Source organism: Oncorhynchus kisutch, linkage group LG11, assembly GCF_002021735.2.
Source record: "Oncorhynchus kisutch isolate 150728-3 linkage group LG11, Okis_V2, whole genome shotgun sequence".
Classification (NCBI taxonomy): domain Eukaryota; kingdom Metazoa; phylum Chordata; class Actinopteri; order Salmoniformes; family Salmonidae; genus Oncorhynchus; species Oncorhynchus kisutch.
In genome coordinates, this window is record NC_034184.2 from 23,737,259 (window position 1) to 23,757,258 (window position 20,000).

Below are 20,000 nucleotides of genomic sequence, written 5' to 3' on the forward strand. Positions count from 1 at the left end.
ACAAAGCCCTGACCTCAATCCCTGAAAAAGCGTGTGTGAGCAAGGAGGCCTACAAATCTGACTCAGTTACACCAGCTCTGTCAGGAAGAATGGGTCAAAATTTCCCCAAATAATTGTGGGAAGCTTGTGGAAGGCTACCCGGAACGTTTGACCCAAGTTAAACAATTTAAAGACAATGCTACGAAATACTAATTGAGTGTATGTAAACTTCTGACCCACTGGGAATGTGATGAAGGAAATAATACGTGAAATAAATCATTCTCTCTACTATTATTCTGACATTTCAAACGTTTTAAAATAAAGTGGTGATCCTAACTGACCTAAAATAGTAATTTTTACTTGGATTAAATTTCAGGAATTGTGAAAAACTGGGTTTAAATGTATTTGGCTAAGGTGTAGGTAAACGTCCGACTTCAACTGTACAGTGCATTCGGAAAGTATTCTGACCCCTTCTCTTTTTCCACATTTTATGTTTTTTATTTTATTTTTTAAACTCATCAATCTACACACAATACCCCATAAAGACAATGTAAAAACAAGTTTTTAGACATAAAAATACCTTATTTACATAAGAATTCTGACCCTTTGCTATGAGATTCGAAATTGAGTTCAGGTGCATCCTGTTTCCATTGATCATCCTTGAGATGTTTCTACAACTTGATTGAAGTCCACCTGTGGTAAATTCAATTGGTTGGACATGATTTGAAAAGGCACACAACTGTCTATATAAGGTCCCACAGTTGACAGTGCATGTCAGAGCCAAGCCAAACCAAGCCATGAGGTTGAAGAAATTGTCTGTAGAGCTCCGAGACAGGATTTTGTCGAGGCACAGAGCTGGGGAAGAGTACAACAAAATGTGTACAGCATTGAAGGTCCCCAAGAACACAGTGGCCTCCATCATTATTAAATGGAAGAAGTTTGGAACCACCAAGACTCTTCCTAGAGCTGGCCGCCCGGTCAAACTGAGCAATCGGGGGAGAAGGGCCTTGGTCAGGGAGGAGACCAAAAACCCGATGGTCACTTTGACAGAGTCGGGAATTGTGTGTTGATTGATGAGGGGGAAAAAACGATTTAAGCAGTTTTAGAATAAGGCTGTAACGTCACAAAATGTAGAAAAAGTCAAAGGGTCTGAATACTTTCTGAATGCACTGTATAAAGACGCTGGTTGGATAGAGGGTCATTTAATGCAAATGTATTTAACTATACTCAAGTGTATATGCAAATGGTTATTTTCAAATATTATTATTATATCAATATAATAACACAACACATAAATAGGCCATATATGGTTTATATATGGTAGCATGGGTCTTATATATAAAAAGTGTATGTGTGTGTGTGTGTGTGTGTGTGTGTGTGTGTGTGTGTGTGTGTGTGTGTGTGTGTGTGTGTGTGTGTGTGTGTGTGTGTGTGTATGTATATATATATATATATATATATATATATATTCGACGAAGTTTAAACATGAATTCCCACCTAAACTGATGGATTACATTGACTTTTTGTCTGTCATTATACAATTATTTATGTGCTATAATTCAGTCAATATTTGATGGATTTCTTATTTATTTAAAAAGCGTTGAGTAGCTTCATTATGCAACAATACCAGAACTGTATTGGTGATCTTTTATCAAATCTATAGATATACATATGTTGGTTTGCCTAACCTGGGCTCCAAGAGAGAAAACCCATCAGGTCAGTGAAACTTCATGACCTCCACAGTAGTCTTTCTCTGTCTGATCAGTCAGAGCTGTGTTTAATGATCAGGTTTAACCAGGCTGATCTGTGTGCCTGATTTACTAACTGAGAGAGATGGAGATGTCAATGAGTGGCCTACAGGATGTGCCCAGTTAGACATCTGAAGAGCAGGGAGAGAATCAGGGAGAAAATACACCCAGGGACGGATAGTACTGTAGATAGTCCACGGTGAGAATCTGGTAGTTTAAAGATATCAGTTTAGATATAGCGTACCGGTAGTAGCCACTTCCATGGGTAAATAACATATAGTAGTGAGAAAGAACTGGATGGTGAAGAACTTGTGTTTGAAACATTGCAGTCAATAGAGAGGGGAGAATCTTCAGCATCTACCTAGTGAGGAAGGAGGCAGGGCAGGTGCCAGAACCAATCAGTTGGATGGGCATTTGTTTTCCATAGGGGGTGGCACTATTTTTTCACAGAACCTCCTATGGTAAAATAGTTTTAATCGGTTTTATAGTAAAGACGTAATTTAACTGTCATGTTTTCATCTGATTGTCAAACAAATCACTTTAAAAAGTAGGTTACCTTTGCACGTTTGTCCAAAATAATTCCAGCAGCCGAACAGTGCACTGTGCACCCGCTAACTTTCCATAAATTCGCAAATGGCTGAAACTACCTCACCGGAGAAAAGCATCCGTGCAAGCGAAACAGCGCTCCTCTGTCTTACTATATGAAGCCCATGTATCTGATGCTGTCTGGCCAAACATAATATGACATGACATGCCATACTCTTTTTGGCCAGACAGCATCAGATACATGGGCAGTAGGGCAGTAGACCAGGAGAAGAGGAGGGAGGGCAGGGAGGTATGTTAGGCCAGGCCCCCTAAGTCCCACCCATAACACCGGCCCTAGAGGGAGGGAAAGATGGAAGGAGGAAGAAAGGGCAGTAGGCCAGGAGAAGAGGAGGGAGTGCAGGCTAAATGAGAGCCAGACTGTGTGACTGAAAGCTTGTTAACAACAGCCTTTACAGATAAAAGTGTTAACCATTAGGCTGTATCAGTACAGGGCCTTGCCCATTAGTGATTTAATGCTTCTAATTACACTAACTGAATAAGAGAGGGTAGGATTAATGTTTTTAATTACAGTGACTGTATTAGGAGAGGGGTTAACAATGTGGAGTCAGTTTTAATTAGGGGCACGTATAAAAAATAAATATGAAAACCTGCAGTAAACAGTAACACAAAAACACAATTTTATCAACCATACAACACAGAAAACCAGAGAAGCATTTATTTCAACAGCCCTCTGTGTCCTTAAACACTGGAATCCTAGACAGCGTAAATAAGAATGTTGTGTGGATAGGAATAAACACACAGTTAACACACTCTTTGGCAGCTACAGTGTGGTGTCATGACATGAACTGGGATTGCATAACTATAGCCACTTAACATTTTACTGTTATTGTGAGAGACAAAGCCTAGAATGTATCAGAAACCCAGGGGTGTATCCAACAATGGAGAAAGAGAGAGAGAGATGATCGGGTCTCGTAGAATAATGGAAAAGTAATGAGAGAACGAAGGAGGGTGAGAGAGCTAAAAAAGGATGAAAAGAGAGGCCTATAAAGAGGGAGAGCAGAGGGAGGCTCATATCTGTTAACAGACAAACCACCCAGGAAGCAGGCTAATACACTAAGCTGATGTCACATCCCAAACTTCTTCACATGTGCTAGGTCAAAAATAGACTGAGGGAGAGTGAGTTCAGGAGAGGAAAACAGAATGACGGAGAAAGGATAGGGCGAAGGAGTAGGTAGACCCACTACAACTACTGGACCTAGACCATGGAGAAGAGGAATAGTAGTGGTGGGGTTGAGGGGTGAGTGGATAAAGCGAGTCCTAGGTTTGACTGGGTCAATTGTCAGAACGGTGTCCAATGAGTGTTCAGAGAGATGGAAAGGGACATGTGAATACATCTCTGGGGCCTGCGGACAGCCCTGGCCTGTAGTGGTTCCCCCCAGCAGGTAGACTGGCAGAGCAGTCCGACGCCCAGCCACAATAAAAGCATTATGATCCTAGCGGGGGCATTCTTCCCAGAAACAGAGAATGGAACAGGAGGGAAAATAATTGTCTGCTAGTTTTGGAGCAGTCTCCCTAATATACACCACCCATCCCTGCAGCAGCTAAATAAAGTAAGAAGTTCACCACATCTTCTTTAGGCATCCACCAGATGCTGATAAATCATTTTTATGAACATGGCACCGCAGTAGCATTGTAGAACTGACTCTCTGTCTGGATCAAAGAGTCTTGGATGTCTCTATCTCGATCTCTGGCCGCCCTCTTCAATTTCCCCTAAATAAGTGAATACTCCTTCAGTCCTGGTCCTGGTGACCCATAGGGTGCAGGCTTTTGTTCCAACTTGGCACTAAAACCCTTAATTCAACTAATCAACTTACTGTATCATCTGACAAATGATTAGTTGGGTGTAATGCTTGCCCTGAGCATAGTCTTGTACCCCTGATGCAGCATAGTCCAATCCCAACAGCAGAGGGCAGTGGTGGGAACCAGGACTGGACTGCACCATTGCAGACAGTGCCGGAGGGGGAGTACCAGCCTTTTGCGTACCTACAGCTCAGGTTGCAGATCTGTCACCAGCCCAGTGCTGCACACAGAGGGGCACACATTTTGTGATGGGGGGAAGGGGAGAGTCGTGACACCATCCTGGTCACTGACAAAGGGCTAGGGTTACACAGTGATTCGCCCTCGCGTCCAGCCAGTCAACACCACTAAACGCCTTTCATCTGGCCTAATAGCTCCCACGGGAAAGAACGCTAGGTGCCACAGAGGACTGAGATGAGTCTACAGTAGCTACCCAAAGCCACACCAAAAAATGGACTAAGAGTAGCAATAGCTCCAATGAACGTTCCCTTGTTATCCAGTGAGAGTAGAAAGGAATTTGTCCAGTAGTGCTTTCATGATGATTTTTATTTTTATTTGACCTTTATTGAACTTTTATGATAAAGCAGAGTGTGAAACTCACCGGTAGTGGGTTAAAGTGCTGGTCTACGAGGTGTGTGTATCCATAGTCAAAGAACGAGTGTCGCAGGACAACATCAATCCCCTGCATCGCTGCCATGCCCAGAGTGTTCAGCCACCTGAAATACACACACACACACACACACACACACACACACATACACACACACACACACACACACACACACACACACACACACACACACACACACACACACACACACACACACACACACATACACACACACACACACACACACACACACACACACACACACACACATACACACACACACACACACACACACACACACACACACACACACACACACACACACACATACACACACACACACACACACACACACACACACACACACACACACACACACACACACACACACACACACACACACACACAAAGTGATAATAATGCCTAAGTGCGATGATACTTCATTTGACTGATTGATTTATAGGTTGATTGATTGATTTATAGGTTGATTGTACTTACAGAAAGCCAGCAGCATAGGTATCAGAGAGGTTATTGGTTCCTCCAGCCCATGCCGGACCTACTCCCCCCAACCACACCTTCTTACCAGGTGCATGGCTATTCACTACCTGAGAAAGAGAGAGAGTGAGGAAAGAAGAGAGAGAGTGAGGAAAGAGAGAGAGAGAGAGAGAGAGAGAGAGAGCGGAAACAGAGGTGACAGAGGAAAGAGAGGGGGCAAGAGAGAGGGGGGAGAACAGACAACAGAAAAATAGGGGATAAGATCAGAGAAAGAAAGAGAAAGGGGCTGCAGGTAGGCTAACAGTTAGAGCACTGGGCCAATAACCGTAAGGTCGCTAGTTTGAATCCCCAAACTGACAAGGTGACAAATCTGTTGATGCGCCCTTGAGCAAGACACTTAACCCTAATTGTTCCAGGGTCGCGGTTGATTATGGCAGACCTTGGCTGTGACCCCACTGATGCTAACTATATGGACGGATGATCTCTGTGGTTACTTGTTTCTGTACAGGGTGAACTCTGAATTACTCTATTATAAAGTGTTTTATTGTCTTCTCAGGAGTTCTGTCTTATTTACATTGGTCTCACCCCCCACACAAGCCTTTAGATTATGTGACACCCTGTGGAGATTGGACCTGGGAGTGTTTAGGTTACTGTAAACTTGGTATCGTTTGATTGGTCAATTGTGGTTGGTTTTGGGTTGGAAGGTTACACCTTCAGATGTTATGAATGGGATTAAATGCCTTTGTTCTCTCTCTCTTAGAATGCTGTTCATTGACTACAGCTCAGCCTTCAACACCATTATCCCCTCCAAGCTTGTCACCAAGCTTAGGACTCTGGGTCTGAACACCTCCCTCTGCAACTGGATCCTGGACTTCCTGACCCTTAACACAGGGGCCCCACAGGGGTGTGCGCTTAGTCCCCTCCTGTACTCACTGTTCACCCACGACTGTGTGCACGACTCCAACACCATTATCAAGTTCACTGACTACATGATGGTGGTAGGCCTGATCACCGGCAACGATGAGTCAGCCTACAGAGAGGAAGTCAGTGACCTGACAGTGTGGTGCCAGAGTAAGACCAAGGAGCAGATCCACATCGATGGGGCGGCAGTGGAGCAGGTAGACAGCTTCAAGTTCCTCTGTGTCCAAATCACTAAAGACTTAAAATGGTCCAAACACACACGTACAGTCGTGAAGAAAGAGCGACAGCGCCTCTCCCCCCTCAGGAGATTGAAGAAGTTTAGCATGAGCACTCAAATCCTGAAAAGGTTCTACAGCTGTACTACTGAGAGCATATTGACTGGCTGTATCACTGGTTGGTATGGCAATAGCACCGTTCTCAATCGCATGGCTCTACAGAGTGTTGTGGGGACAGTCCAGTACATTACTGGGGCTGAGCTCCCTGCCATCCAGGACCTCTATATCAGGCGGTGTGAAAAGACCCCAACCACCCAAGATTATTTTCTCTGCTGCCACAGGGCAAGAGGTATCGGTGCATCAAGTCTGACAACAACAGGCTCTTGAACAGCTTCGATCCCCAAGCAATGCAAATGATAAATAGCTTCACGGACCGAGTTTACCCTGTATCTTTATTGACCTTTTATTTCAGTATTTGTCTCTATCCACATTCACAGGGCCCCAGACACACACACACACACGCGCGCGTGCGCGCAAGGTTTCTAGATTGAATCCCCGAGCTGAGGTAAAAAGGTAAAAATCTGTCATTCTGCCCCTGAACAAGACAGTAAACCTCCTGTTCCTAGGCCATCATTATAATTAAGAATTTGTTCTTCACTGACTTGCCTAGTTAATAAAAAACTAAACACTCACTCCATCATTTTTTCACTCAAACATAATTTGCACATACATTTATACTAAATCTACACACCCACCCACCTGGATCTCTGTCCGGAAGACCTATTCTCTCTGCTCTAAACAGCTTCCAGAGAATCTCTCTCCTAGCATGGCTGCAAACCATTACTACTGGACAGCAAATGGGGAAACGCACAAGCACGTGCAGTACAGCACAAACACGCTTGCATACACGCCTGCGCACACACACAAACTCACACACACAATAGGGCAGCACACATTGTTCTATGGTTGTTTTAATGTGCTTTGGTGGGTCCTCTCTTTTACAATAGACAATAATTGGGTATTTTCTAACAGCTCAGAGACTATGACTATAGGTTGGTAGCAATTGTTACTTAATTGTGAGCATGACAGATCGGTTCTTATGGCCTTTTCTTCTCACTGAGGGAAGTTACTGTTCCAGATCTGAGAGTTGAGATCCATAAAACTGAACTGGGAACTGTGCCCTTACAGAGGTAGGCCTATGGAGGGACAAGGCAGTGGGACAGGAGAGCACTGGGTCAGGGGTTGGGAAGAGACACATGTAACGGAGATGATTTGGTGAAGCATACTTACATAATGACTGACCTTTCCTGAGACCTTCTGTCAACACTTCCCTTTCTCTCACCTTGAGTACTTTGGTGATCTGTTCGGTCAGGGTGTCCAGCAGGCGGGTCTTCAGAAAGTCCTCTACTTTGGTCACTCTGCCATCCATGTAGTAGCTACAGACAGAACAACAAGACACACAGACACTTCAGAACAGAATACAAGCAACTTCTGATAAATGCACACAGCAAATTCTCCAGTGTTAAAAAAACTAAATTAACATTGAAAGTGTTGTCTGTGGACCCATATAGACACCGGAACAGTGTTAAATTAACACACTACTTAGTGTAAAACCTTATTCAAATATTTTCCATGGTGCCTTGCCTTTCAGGTAAAATGTAGAATTACCACCCATGACTGAACTTGTTAGTGACAGAGACATGGTTGTCACATTCATTTTCAATCTTGTGGACTAAGCAAACATTTTATAGTTTTACCCATGAAACTCATACACATCACTCATGTGTGGTAACTCTACAATTTGCTCGAAAGGCAAGGCACGCTGGGAAATCTTTGAATATAGATTTACACTAAGTAGTGTGTTAATTTACAACTGTTCTAGTGTCTATATGGGTCCACAGACTCAACACTTTTTAGTGTTGATTTAAAACTCTCAGTGTTTTTTGTTTTTTTAACACTAATATCATTAACTGGTTATAATCTGACGCCAAATGCTCTCACTACACTTTACACTTAGAGTTTGCACTTATCAAAAGTATCATTCTCATGAGAAAAAAGGCTACGGTACACACAAACTGAAACTCTTACTAACGCTTCATAAGAAAGTCCAGTAATAAACCATTTAGAAATAGTATGTTCACCAATTCATAATCATTATTTAATATTAGCATATATGACCTATATTTGTAAACGTTAGTAAGCTATATATACAGTATATATATATTTTAATATTTTAATGTAACCTTTATTTAACTAGGCAAGTCAGTTAAGAACAAATTCTTATTTACAATGATGGCCTACCCCAGCCAAACCCAAACAATGCTGGGCCAATTGTGCGCTGCCCTATGGGACTCTCAATCCCGTCAGGATGTGATACAGCCTGGATTTGAACCAGGGTGCCTGTAGTGATGTCTCAAGCGCTGAGATGCAGTGCCTTAGACCGCTGCTCCACTCGGGAGCTCCCCCAATATATTGATTGTATTTTTATATAGCGCCTTTCCAGGTACTCAAAGCACTGCAAGTTAGGGAAACTCACCTCATCCACTACCAATATGTAGCACCCACTTGGGTAATACACAGAAAACCATTTGTGCCAAAACGCTCACCACACATCAGCTATCAGGTGGAGAGGTGAGGAGTGACATATTGATGTCTCTGAGGGGTCTTTGGCCTGGTTCGCTAACTACCTCTCTCCAAGAGTGCAGTGTATAGTCAGAACATCTGCTGTCTCAGCCACTGCCTCTCACCAAGGGAGTACCCCAAGGATCGATCCTAGGCCCCATGCTCTTCTCAATTTACATCAACAACATAGCTGAGGCAGTAGGAAGCTCTCTCATCTATTTACATGCAGATGATACAGTCTTATACTCACCTCCAAAACAAAGGTAATGTGGTTTGGTAAGAAGAATGCCCCTCTCCCCACCGGTGTGATTACTACCTCTGAGGGTTTAGAGCTTGAGGTAGTCACATCATACAAGTATTTGGGAGTATGGCTAGATGGTACACTGTCCTTCTCTCAGCACATATCAAAGCTGCAGGATAAGGTTAAATCTAGACTTGGTTTCCTCTATCCTAATCCTTCCTCTTTCAACCCAGCTGCCAAACTAACCCTGTTCAGATGACCATCCTACCCACGGAGATGTAATTTAAAGATCGGCAGGTAAGGGTGCTTTTTGTGCGGCTTGATGTTCTTTATCATTCGGCCATCAGATTAGCAATGCTCTTCATAGGACACATCACTGCACTCTATATACTGTAAACTGGTCATCTCTGAATACCCATTGCATAAAACTCTCTTAGGCCTCACTCCCCCATATCTGAGATACCTACTGCAGCCCGCATCCTCCACATACAACAGCCATTCTGTCAGTCACATTCTGTTAAAGGTCCCCAAAGCACACACATCCCTGGGTCGCTCCTCTTTTCAGTTCCCTGCAGCTAGCGACTGGAACAAGCTACATAAGCACTCAAGCTGGAGTTATCTCCATCTCTTACTGACAGTTGTGGCTGCTTCGCGAGATATATTGTTGTCTCTACCTTCTTGCATTTGTTCTGTTGTCTGTGCCCAATAATGATTGTACCATGTTTTGTGCTGCTACCATGTTGTGCTGCTGCCATGTTGTGTTGCTACCATGTTGTGGTCATGTTGTGCTGCTACCATGCTGTGTTGTCATGTGTTGCTGCCTTGCTATGTTGTTGTCTTAGGTCTCTCTTGTCGTGATGTGTGTTTTGTCCTATATTTATATTTGTAATCCCAGCCCCCGTCCCCGCAGGAGGACTTTTGCCTTTTGGTAGGCCGTCATTGTAAATAAGAATTTGTTCTTAACGGAATTGCCTTGTTAAATGAAGGTTAAATAAAATATACAAATAAATATGGTAATTAGGAAGGAGGGGGATGATTTGGTGGCCATGATGGAAATGGGGCCAGGTTTGGAATTTAGCCAGGGCACTGGAGTTAACACCCCTACTCTTACAATAAGTGCCATGGGATTGACATGTGACCACAGAGAGTCAGGACACCTGTTTAATGTCCCACCTGATAAATGGCACCCTATGCAAGGCAATGTCCCCATCACTGCCCTGGGGCATTGGGATTTGATCTTAAGACATACTGGCCCTTCAACACTACAGTATTTAGATAGTTATTCACACACGTTCTATTTAAATTACTTGTTTGGTTTCTCACTATGGGTAGCTTCCATCTCACTCTACCAGCCTATGTACCTTCCTGTTACTTATTCCCACCACAGTGGAAGAAAGGAAAGAGACTTTTGTGATTTGGTTAGCCACACCCTAAGCTAACGTAGCTAGCTAACGAAGAATGTACATTCTCTTCAGCTAGCAGTGTGCTTGCTAAAGCTAGGCTACTAACACTTGAGGTGAATGCTAGCAAGCTAAACGCCAGGACTAGCTGGCTATGCAGCTACGCATTGGTGAAGCACATGACTAGAACTAGAACTCCTTCGCTAGCTCTCTCTACCTGCATGGTAGTATTCTTCTCTCACCTAGCTCACCAGCACCTTTACTGGCTAGGCTGACCTACCTTCCGGTTTTGCGGTCTTGAGAGCCCTCTAACCTGTAGAGCAACTCCACCTTGCTGTGCTCTCCGGGTTAATGAGTGCAATTTACGACAGGCTTGTAGCCCACTTAGAGTCATGGTTACCACCTCCCCTTGCCAGGATGACCCAAGCCAGGCACGAGCTCCCATATCTGCCCCTGCGGCTCTTGCATCTCAGAGAAAGACCTTTCTGCTTTGCCTGTTTGGGAAACAAGCATGCTTGAGAGGCAGTCAACTACCCAGAGTCTTGTCTGCACTGCAGCACACTGTTTAAGGTTAGCCAGAGAAGGAGACAAAAAAATGCTCCTGCTCCGGGTACCCCCTACTCCAAGCCACGTCTGTACCCCCCCAGGATAGGCGACAAGCGCTCATCTGTACACATCTGGGCGGAGGTGATTGACAACCTTGACTCTCTTCATTATTTAGCGAAGACACGATCTCGGGAGAGGGGGCGATAGAAGATGATGAGGCTCATGCTAATAGCAGCCTCTCCAACTTTGAGCCCGAAGATGGAGGAATTGAGTCCCGACTTCCTCCCTCCCAAACACCTGCACCCATCCCCAGGTGCACCGCCAAAGGCACAGTCGGTGACGAGGTTGCTAATCCCATCCGAGATTACACGCTCAATGTCCCACCGGTCCCACCGGACCATTTGTACGAGTGGAGGAGACTCCAACCGCAAACAGCCCTGACCAAACCTAGCATTCCGACAGTTGTGGCTTGCCTAAAGGAGGCAAAATGGTCCTGGGAAAAGCCTTTTTCTGGTAGACTAACCCCTAATTGTTTCCCTACCCTGGACATGCATAGACGAGTTTCCAGTTTCCATAAGGCCCCTCCAGTGGAGCCTCCCCTGGCTAACGGTTAACTACCTTAATCCCTCCCGAACAAGAGGGATGCTTTTGTTCATTTGTCATAAAATGTACATAACAGCAGCCCATTCGGTCAGAGCACCTAACATGTCCACCTTACTTACAGCTTATCAGGTGAAGCTGCTGGACAATATGGAAAGTCAATGCACAGATGACCCTGCTATGTGGGAGGAAATCTGTGTCACCACAGATCTCAACCTATGTGCCTCTCGGGACACTGTACAGAGTTGTTAAGGTCAACGGCATCATGGACTTTATCCAGTACTAGGACATTTTAGCCAAAAACCTGGTTGCCTCTACCAGCAGACTGATATCAAGGATTTGGAAAGATTCTCTATGAAGGAATGGTCTAAGATTCCTCCCAATGTGTCATTCAATCTCAGAAAACATTTTTAGAAAAAGTCTCAATGCCATTATCCTCGCAAGGTGACTTAGGTGAGGTATAGAAAGGTATAGAAAACAGGAGTGGCAATCATTTTTAACCCTATCTTTTAGAGAAAAAAAGTATTACTTGTAAAACAAAATCTCTTTCTCTGAGCAATTGTATTAGCGTAAAATACTATACAATAAAGCTCAGTACTTGAATTCTTTATTTTATACAGACAATTTTGCTCATCTTCATCAAAGGCATTAATCGCACTGTATATGACTACTACCAATGCCACAGGCCATTTTAAACCAGATCATTTTGGGGGGTTCAGTTCCTCTTTAATTTAACATTTATTAAATTAGGCAAGTCAGTTAAGAACAAATTCTTATTTTCAATGACGGCCTAGGAACACTGGGTTAACTGTCTTGTTCAGGGGCAGAACAGCAGATTTGTACCTTGTCAGCTTGGGGATTTGAGCGTGCAACCTTTCAGTTACTAGTCCAACGCTCTAACCACTAGGCTACCTGCCACCCAGAATAAAGATTCATAAGATAATGTATACGGTGTTTAATATAGATAAATTATTATCAAAGTATTTTTGGAAGTACCTGATCTAAAACAATCACTATTTACAGTTTATGAGTGCCATTAACGTGGTATGGGTTTCCATTGAATTCAGGTAGGTTTAGGCTATTATCAATAATGTCATCATGTAACCCTTTTTGGGGGAATTGACACTGGGTTTTGTCACATTTGCCAATGCTGCCGACAACACTCGACTTGAAGGGGGTATAAAAAAGACATTCACAACACCTTTATGAAACCAGTCATAACACCTCGCAGTATCAGTTATAACAACCTTCATAACACATTTGTTCAATATCATTTATAAGGAGTTTTCAAAATATGTAAATTGTCATTTCAGAACGAAAAGTTAACAGCAACACAGAAATATATCTTTATATGTACATTTATTTAGAAATGTGTATTTTCACAGCCACAGTACCCAACCCCCAAAGTATTATCGTAGGAACACATATTTTTGGCTTAAGTTGGCAGAGAACATGCTGCAGGCCTAACATGACATTTACGCTTTGTGCTCCAGGCCAGGAATCACTGTAGACCAGGTACTCTGTTTGCTTCAGATCCACCTTCTTACTGTATGTTCTGTACTTATTCATGGGTACGGGGTCAAATTGACACAGAACATCCACTGCGTATAGGCTTTTGAACATAATTGGAGGGTGAAGATACTATTGATAATTCCAAGGGCTGTTTACCCAGTGGCATCCTGCAGCACTGAAAGAGAGAGGATACAAAACACTCTGTGCACACAGTAACTAAATGTGCTGCTCCTAGCCAGTTCCGTGAATAGTGTATTAGAGCACGGATGTCTTACAGCACAAATGGACAACTTTGATGTGGGCCACAAAGAATATTTAGCAGTTTTAAAGTTTGCTGCTTTTCTACACACTTTGCCATGTGGCCGGGAGCAAAAATGTGCAGTTTTACAGCTAATTTCCTTGAATTTGACACATTTTGCCAATGAGTGGAGAGAAATGTTTGCCGTTTTTAATGTGATATCTGAGTGAGCCCCCGATTGGTAATTCGACCATGATTCAAATGTTTAGCTGACATGGGCTAAATGACTGTCAAGAGAAAAAGACTACTGATGCACAACCAAATTTCTAAATTGCACCTTGTGTATTCTACTATTCTAACTCTCAACAGTATTTCAAGGGAATTTCATTTTGAAAACTTCTTATGAATGATGAAGAATGAATGTATTATAAAGTTTGTTAAGCATGATACGGCAACACGCATAAAGGTGAATGCCTTGTCTGAATGTATGTATGCCCCCTTCAACTAGGGTGTTACCATGTACTGTACATAGAGGAAGTTATTTGTGAAGTATCTATTTTGTACTAATGAAGACTTTATGTATTCTATATAAAGCCTTTATAAATTCTTGTTTTTTAAAGTGGGACCTAATTGTAGGAAAACTATCAAATCTTTTATCATCAAGGGTTACCAAAACTGGTAAAGCACTACCAAACTGGGTTATGACACCATTTATGTGTGGCCAACTTTGTCAGACAAAAATACATAGTACACAGTAGTTTTGTAGGGAAGCTGTCTGCTGATCTGACTGCTCCTCTACCTATGGGAAGAATTAAAGCGTGAACACATCTGTAGAGAACAGAACGTATCCTCTATTTGGGATTACATTCTTTACCAAGACAATGATGAATCACCTTTCCTCACAGCAGTAGCCTTTCTCTCTCTCTCTCTCTCTCTCTCTCTCTCTCTCTCTCTCTCTCTCTCTCTCTCTCTCTCTCTCTCTCTCTCTCTCTCTCTCTCTCTCTCTCTCTCCTCTCTCTCTCTCCTCTCTCTCTCTCTCTCTCTGGCTGGATCTCTATACTGTACTACTCTGTCTCTTCTCTCGTGCTAAATTTCAATCTCTCTCCTTCTCTTTCTCATCTCACATTCTTCCTCTTTCTCCCCTCTACAATGGTTCTCTCTCTGACTTGTGGAATGGTTGAGATGTAGATAAATACCAGATTTAGTCTGAGACGAGTATTAAGATGTCAGAGGGAAGAGCGAGAAAGTGACAAGAATTGGAGGAAGGCAGGGAGGGATCAGAGAGAGAGAAAAAGGAGACAAGAGAGAGAGAAAGAAGGAGAGCGATAGCGAAAGGGAGACAAGAGACAAAGGGTGCGCTCGTGTGTATGTGTGAGTGTGAGTGTTTGTGAGGGTCTAAGCTCCACCAATGAATAAAATGTGTCCCTCCAGGGGAATGGGCCCTCAGGATTTACGAGTCCGGCGGACAGTGAATAAAGTGTGGAGTCTTTGCTCTTTCTTCCTCCCACTGCTATCTCTATTTTCTTTACTTTCTCCATATACTGTAGCTGTAAAAAAAATATCAGTCCTCTTGCTGAGTGTTCAGTCTTCTGACTACATGGTCTCTATGTCTCTATTCATGGAGCAATACTCCCGCTAAGCCAAAACGTGTTACTTGCGTAACCCTCGGTTCTCTGATAATATAAGTGAGATAGTTCACATGAAGGGGTTTGACAAGAATCTCAGAAGCTCGAAGAACCAATCACACACGTCTGTCGGAAACAGGCAAGTCGAGGGGCGAATAAGGTGAGCCCCTCCCCTCATCCCCCCACTCGCCCACCCTCTGATCATTCTTGAGCATGCCGAACTTCCTCAAGTTCTTGCTAGTAGGGAATGGTGTAGTGCTATTTGGGTTGTTAATTAGATTCTTTCTGCCATTTCAAGATTTCTTGTTTTTTATTATTATTTGTGTACTTGTTGGACATTTTACAGCATTGTTAGGAGCTAGTAACATAAGCATGATCACTGCTATAACATCTGCTAAACTGTGTACGAGACCAATAAACTGTTATTTTATTTGAATGCGGTGAGACATCTCACTCATAATATCAGAGAACCGGGGCTACGCAAATAACCTTAAGTTCTCTTTCAGTTGGTAGTTTCGATCTCACATGAGGGATATGGCCAACTCCCGTATCACAGAATGCTCTCTGAAGCCAGTTAGTCTCAACGTATCAACCCTCAGAGGCCCCAACACTGAGGACAGTATACGCCAAAGAAGGCGCAATGACGTCTAGCCGGTAGAACATCATAAAAGTATGCAAGGAGATGCCCTCGAACAGTGCCCAAGAAGTAGCCATACCCCTGGTGGAGTGAGCCCTCAGGCCATCCGGAGGCTGTAACCCCTTGCTATTATAGGCCAATATAATAGCTTCCACAATCCGTGATAACCGTTGACGAGAGAGGCGTCTCTCACAAAACACACAAAGAGCTAGTCGCTCTTGTGCAAAGCTTTCGTTCTATCCAAGTATATGAGCATTATGGGTACTGGACACAAACTGGGGGGAGGGGATAAAGTCACCCAACACAGAAGACAAGCGAAGAAAAACCTGCACTCGGCGGAGTAACCTCACAGCACACCTGTGAACAGATGAACTTGGAAAACGGATCAAGTCATGCTGAGGAGAGCTAAGAGAATGACTGTTTGTGAGGAAGAGAGGTGAGATTGATCAAAAGGTGAGCGAGTGGCTCTTTATGATGAGGGGAGCTGCTCACATCATTTGCCTCTCGACCTGTCTGTACCCGACAGACATATGTGATTGGTTCTTTGAGATTATGAGATTCTGGTGAATCATGTGAGATATCAAAACAAATCATTGAAAGAGAACACAACCACACTATGAGGATGAAGACAACAGTAGGGAAGTGACAGGGGAAGTTCTGGCAGTACTGGAGAAAGAGAACACAACCACACTATGAGGATGAAGACAACAGTAGGGAAGTGACAGGGGAAGTTCTGGCAGTACTGGAGAAAGAGAACACAACCACACTATGAGGATGAAGACAACAGTAGGGAAGTGACAGGGGAAGTTCTGGCAGTACTGGAGAAAGAGAACACAACCACACTATGAGGATGAAGACAACAGTAGGGAAGTGACAGGGGAAGTTCTGGCAGTACTGGAGAAAGAGAACACAACCACACTATGAGGATGAAGACAACAGTAGGGAAGTGACAGGGGAAGTTCTGGCAGTACTGGAGAAAGAGAACACAACCACACTATGAGGATGAAGACAACAGTAGGGAAGTGACAGGGGAAGTTCTGGCAGTACTGGAGAAAGAGAACATTGAAAACATGTACTGTACTGTATGTTAGCGTCAGCTTGGGAAGATATACCTGTTGTATATTTGTTTGTGTGTGTGTGTGCATGCCTGCATGCGTGCTTGTCTGTGTGTAAGAGGTGTGGATGCTTAGTGCTACACTAATCATCCCTAACCCTCTTACCTGAGCTCCCCCACAGAATGCCAGACCGAGGAAGACAACAGGCATGGTGAACTGTCTGGTCACAGATACACTCTAGCATGTGTAACACCTGTTTTGTGTTCCTAACATGTAACATGCTGTTCCATGCCAAATGACTCCAATATGTAAACTGTATAACTAAACCAAGTTGTTCAACACAATTCTAATATGTACCATCTAGAGGAAGTGCTGCTATTATGGATGGATTGGTGCAACTTTCTCTCTATAGAAAAACACAAGACCGAATCATTCACGTAGCATGTCTTCACATCTTAAGCAAGGTTAGTCATCATGCAAGTGTATTTCACTGTTGGTCAAAGTGGCACCTTTTCAGAGCTTTTATTGGTTAAAAGTTGGTTTATAGAGGTCAGCCTATCTGTCACGCAGTCTGGCTAGCATAAAACCTAGTCCTGTTGTGTAAAGAGGGTAATTGGCAGGACATGTGTGTGTATGCGTGTGTGTGTGTGTGTAAGCATATGGTTTGACTTTGCCAGTGTGGGTGGTGCTAAACCTTCCTCTTCCCAATCCCTTAATTAGCCTGACCTTGGCCTTAACGAGACCCGTCTCTAGCAGTGTGGTGTGTGTCTGTGTGTGCATTTGTACGTGTTTGCGTGCATGCGTGTGCGTGTGTTAATGAGACAAATATGTGAATACCTTGGCATGAAACAGCAATATTCCCTTATTTTGAAACTACTGCACAGACTATTTTACTTCGTTCTGACAGCAATGCAATTTTTTTTGCTCTCTCAGAATGTCAACCACAGTTCCTCTTGCCTGCCTGTAAAACAATGACCATTACAAACCACAACAACAGCCAGACATGTCTTTAGCCGCTCAGTCACTTCAAGAACGACACCACAAGTCAGAATGGGGAGGAAAGCAGAGGAGAGAGAGTGTGAGGGAAAATACCAAACTAAAACCATGCCATTCTTTCAGCAGCTGGTTCTCACTATAGCTTGTATTTTTTATAAAAGCCTTCAAAATATTTCTCCCTGGAAACAGTTTGACTGGAAACCATTTTTATTCTACTTTACACATTTTAAGAGGTTTTATGAATGAGAACTTGTTTATTGTTATTATGATGATGATGATTATTATATAGGGAATGTGTGTATGAAGCTAAGTGATACAGGTATGCAGATATAGGATAGAAAAAGGGGTAAAATACCTACTGTTGCCACGTTACAGCATCCACAACAGAACCAGCGTTCTTCATGAACCTGGGAATAAAAACGCAAGAGATTCAGTTTACAGCATCACTGAGATACCAGTACTTCATTTTGGAATAAAACACAGACTTTTCATTAGTTTCATATGTCTTGGCTTCTTGACCAGGTTGTCAATGTGTGTGTATGTGTGTGCGCGTGTGTGATTCAGTGAGTGTGTGTATTTCTAACTGTTAAAGCCAAAGAGACACGTGACAAACAAGACATGAGGACCGGGTAGTCTCAACCTGAAACTCTCCTTATTTGGGTCTGAGAGTCTTTCTGACATGTCCAGACTCTTCTGTCTAAACAGCTTGTCAGAAAGGCACTCTCACCAGTTAAAGATGTTTAGTCTTGGTTACATCTTTTAACTGACACCGATGTTACCGCCGTCCATTTGGCCTTTGTTTTCTTAAGCAGACAACTGTGGCAGACACACACACACACACATGCACACACACCTGAGACAGAGGCTGTGACCTTGAGACAAAGTCAAACCAGGTGAAAGACCGGTCAGTCAAACCAGGGGAAAGACCGGTCAAACCAGGGGAAAAACCGGTCAGTCAAACCAGGGGAAAGACCGGTCGGTCAAACCAGGGGAAAAACCGGTCGGTCAAACCAGGGGAAAAACCGGTCGGTCAAACCAGGGGAAAAACTGGTCAAACCAGGGGAAAGACTGGTCGGTCAAACCAGGGGAAAGACCGGTCGGTCAAACCAGGGGAAAAACCGGTCGGTCAAACCAGGGGAAAAACCGGTCAAACCAGGGGAAAGACTGGTCGGTCAAACCAGGGGAAAAACCGGTCAGTCAAACCAGGGGAAAAACCGGTCGGTCAAACCAGGGGAAAAACCGGTCAAACCAGGGGAAAGACTGGTCAGTCAAACCAGGGGAAAGACTGGTCAGTTAAACCAGGGGAAAGACTGGTCAGTCAAACCAGGGGAAAGACTGGTCAGTCAAACCAGGGGAAAGACTGGTCAGTCAAACCAGGGGAAAGACTGGTCAGTCAAACCAGGGGAAAGACTGGTCAGTCAAACCAGGGGAAAGACCGGTCAGTCAAACGAGGGGAAAGACTGGTCAAACCAGGGGAAAGACTGGTCAAACCAGGGGAAAGACCGGTGGAGGGAAAGGAGGAGAACAGAGAGGAGGAGTTAGAGGAGGACCTCCCTCGTAATTCACAAAGACTCTCTAAATCCAACTCATCAGCTCAGCTATAGTAAGTAAGAGTTGTATAGTAGTAAGTATTGCTCACATAAATGTTATAACTATTGATGTGTACAGAAAAGCTCTAGCCAAAACATTGAGGTCAGGCATATCTATTTTTGCAGCCTTTATTATACTGAACTAAAATATAAACGCATCAATTTCAAAGATTTTACTGAGTTCCAGTTCATATAAGGAAATCAGTCAATTGAAATAAATAAATTAGGCTTTAATCTATGGATTTGTCATGACTGGGTATTCAGGTATGGATGCATGCTGTCATACACGTCGATTCAGAGCATTCCAAACCTGCTCAATGTGTCACTCCCTGCCCATAGAGAGGCGTTTATTCTCTATTTTGGTTAGGCCAGGGTGTGACTAGGGTGGGCATTCTAGTTTCTGTATTTCTATGTTTTCTATTTCTCTGTTTTTGGCCGAGTGTGGTTCCCAATCAGAGGCAGCTGTCTATCGTTGGCAGCTGTCTATTGTGGAAATCATACTTAGGCAGCCATTTCCCACCTGTGTCTTGTGGGTAGTTGTTATCTGTATAGTTTATGCACCTTACAG

General features: G+C 43.5%; 1 protein-coding gene across 1 annotated transcript in view; it reads right to left on the reverse strand.

Annotated features, from left to right (window-relative positions):
- The window catches only part of hpse2 (heparanase 2), a 110,437-nt gene that overhangs the window by 29,915 nt on the left and 60,522 nt on the right, over nt 1-20,000 (reverse strand). The window contains exons 6-9 of the mRNA XM_031836495.1: nt 18,203-18,250; nt 7,714-7,807; nt 5,239-5,345; nt 4,732-4,846 (exon numbers count right to left, since the gene is read on the reverse strand). Coding sequence (XP_031692355.1) covers nt 4,732-4,846; nt 5,239-5,345; nt 7,714-7,807; nt 18,203-18,250 — 364 coding nt within the window. The remainder of the gene's footprint in view (nt 1-4,731; nt 4,847-5,238; nt 5,346-7,713; nt 7,808-18,202; nt 18,251-20,000) is intronic.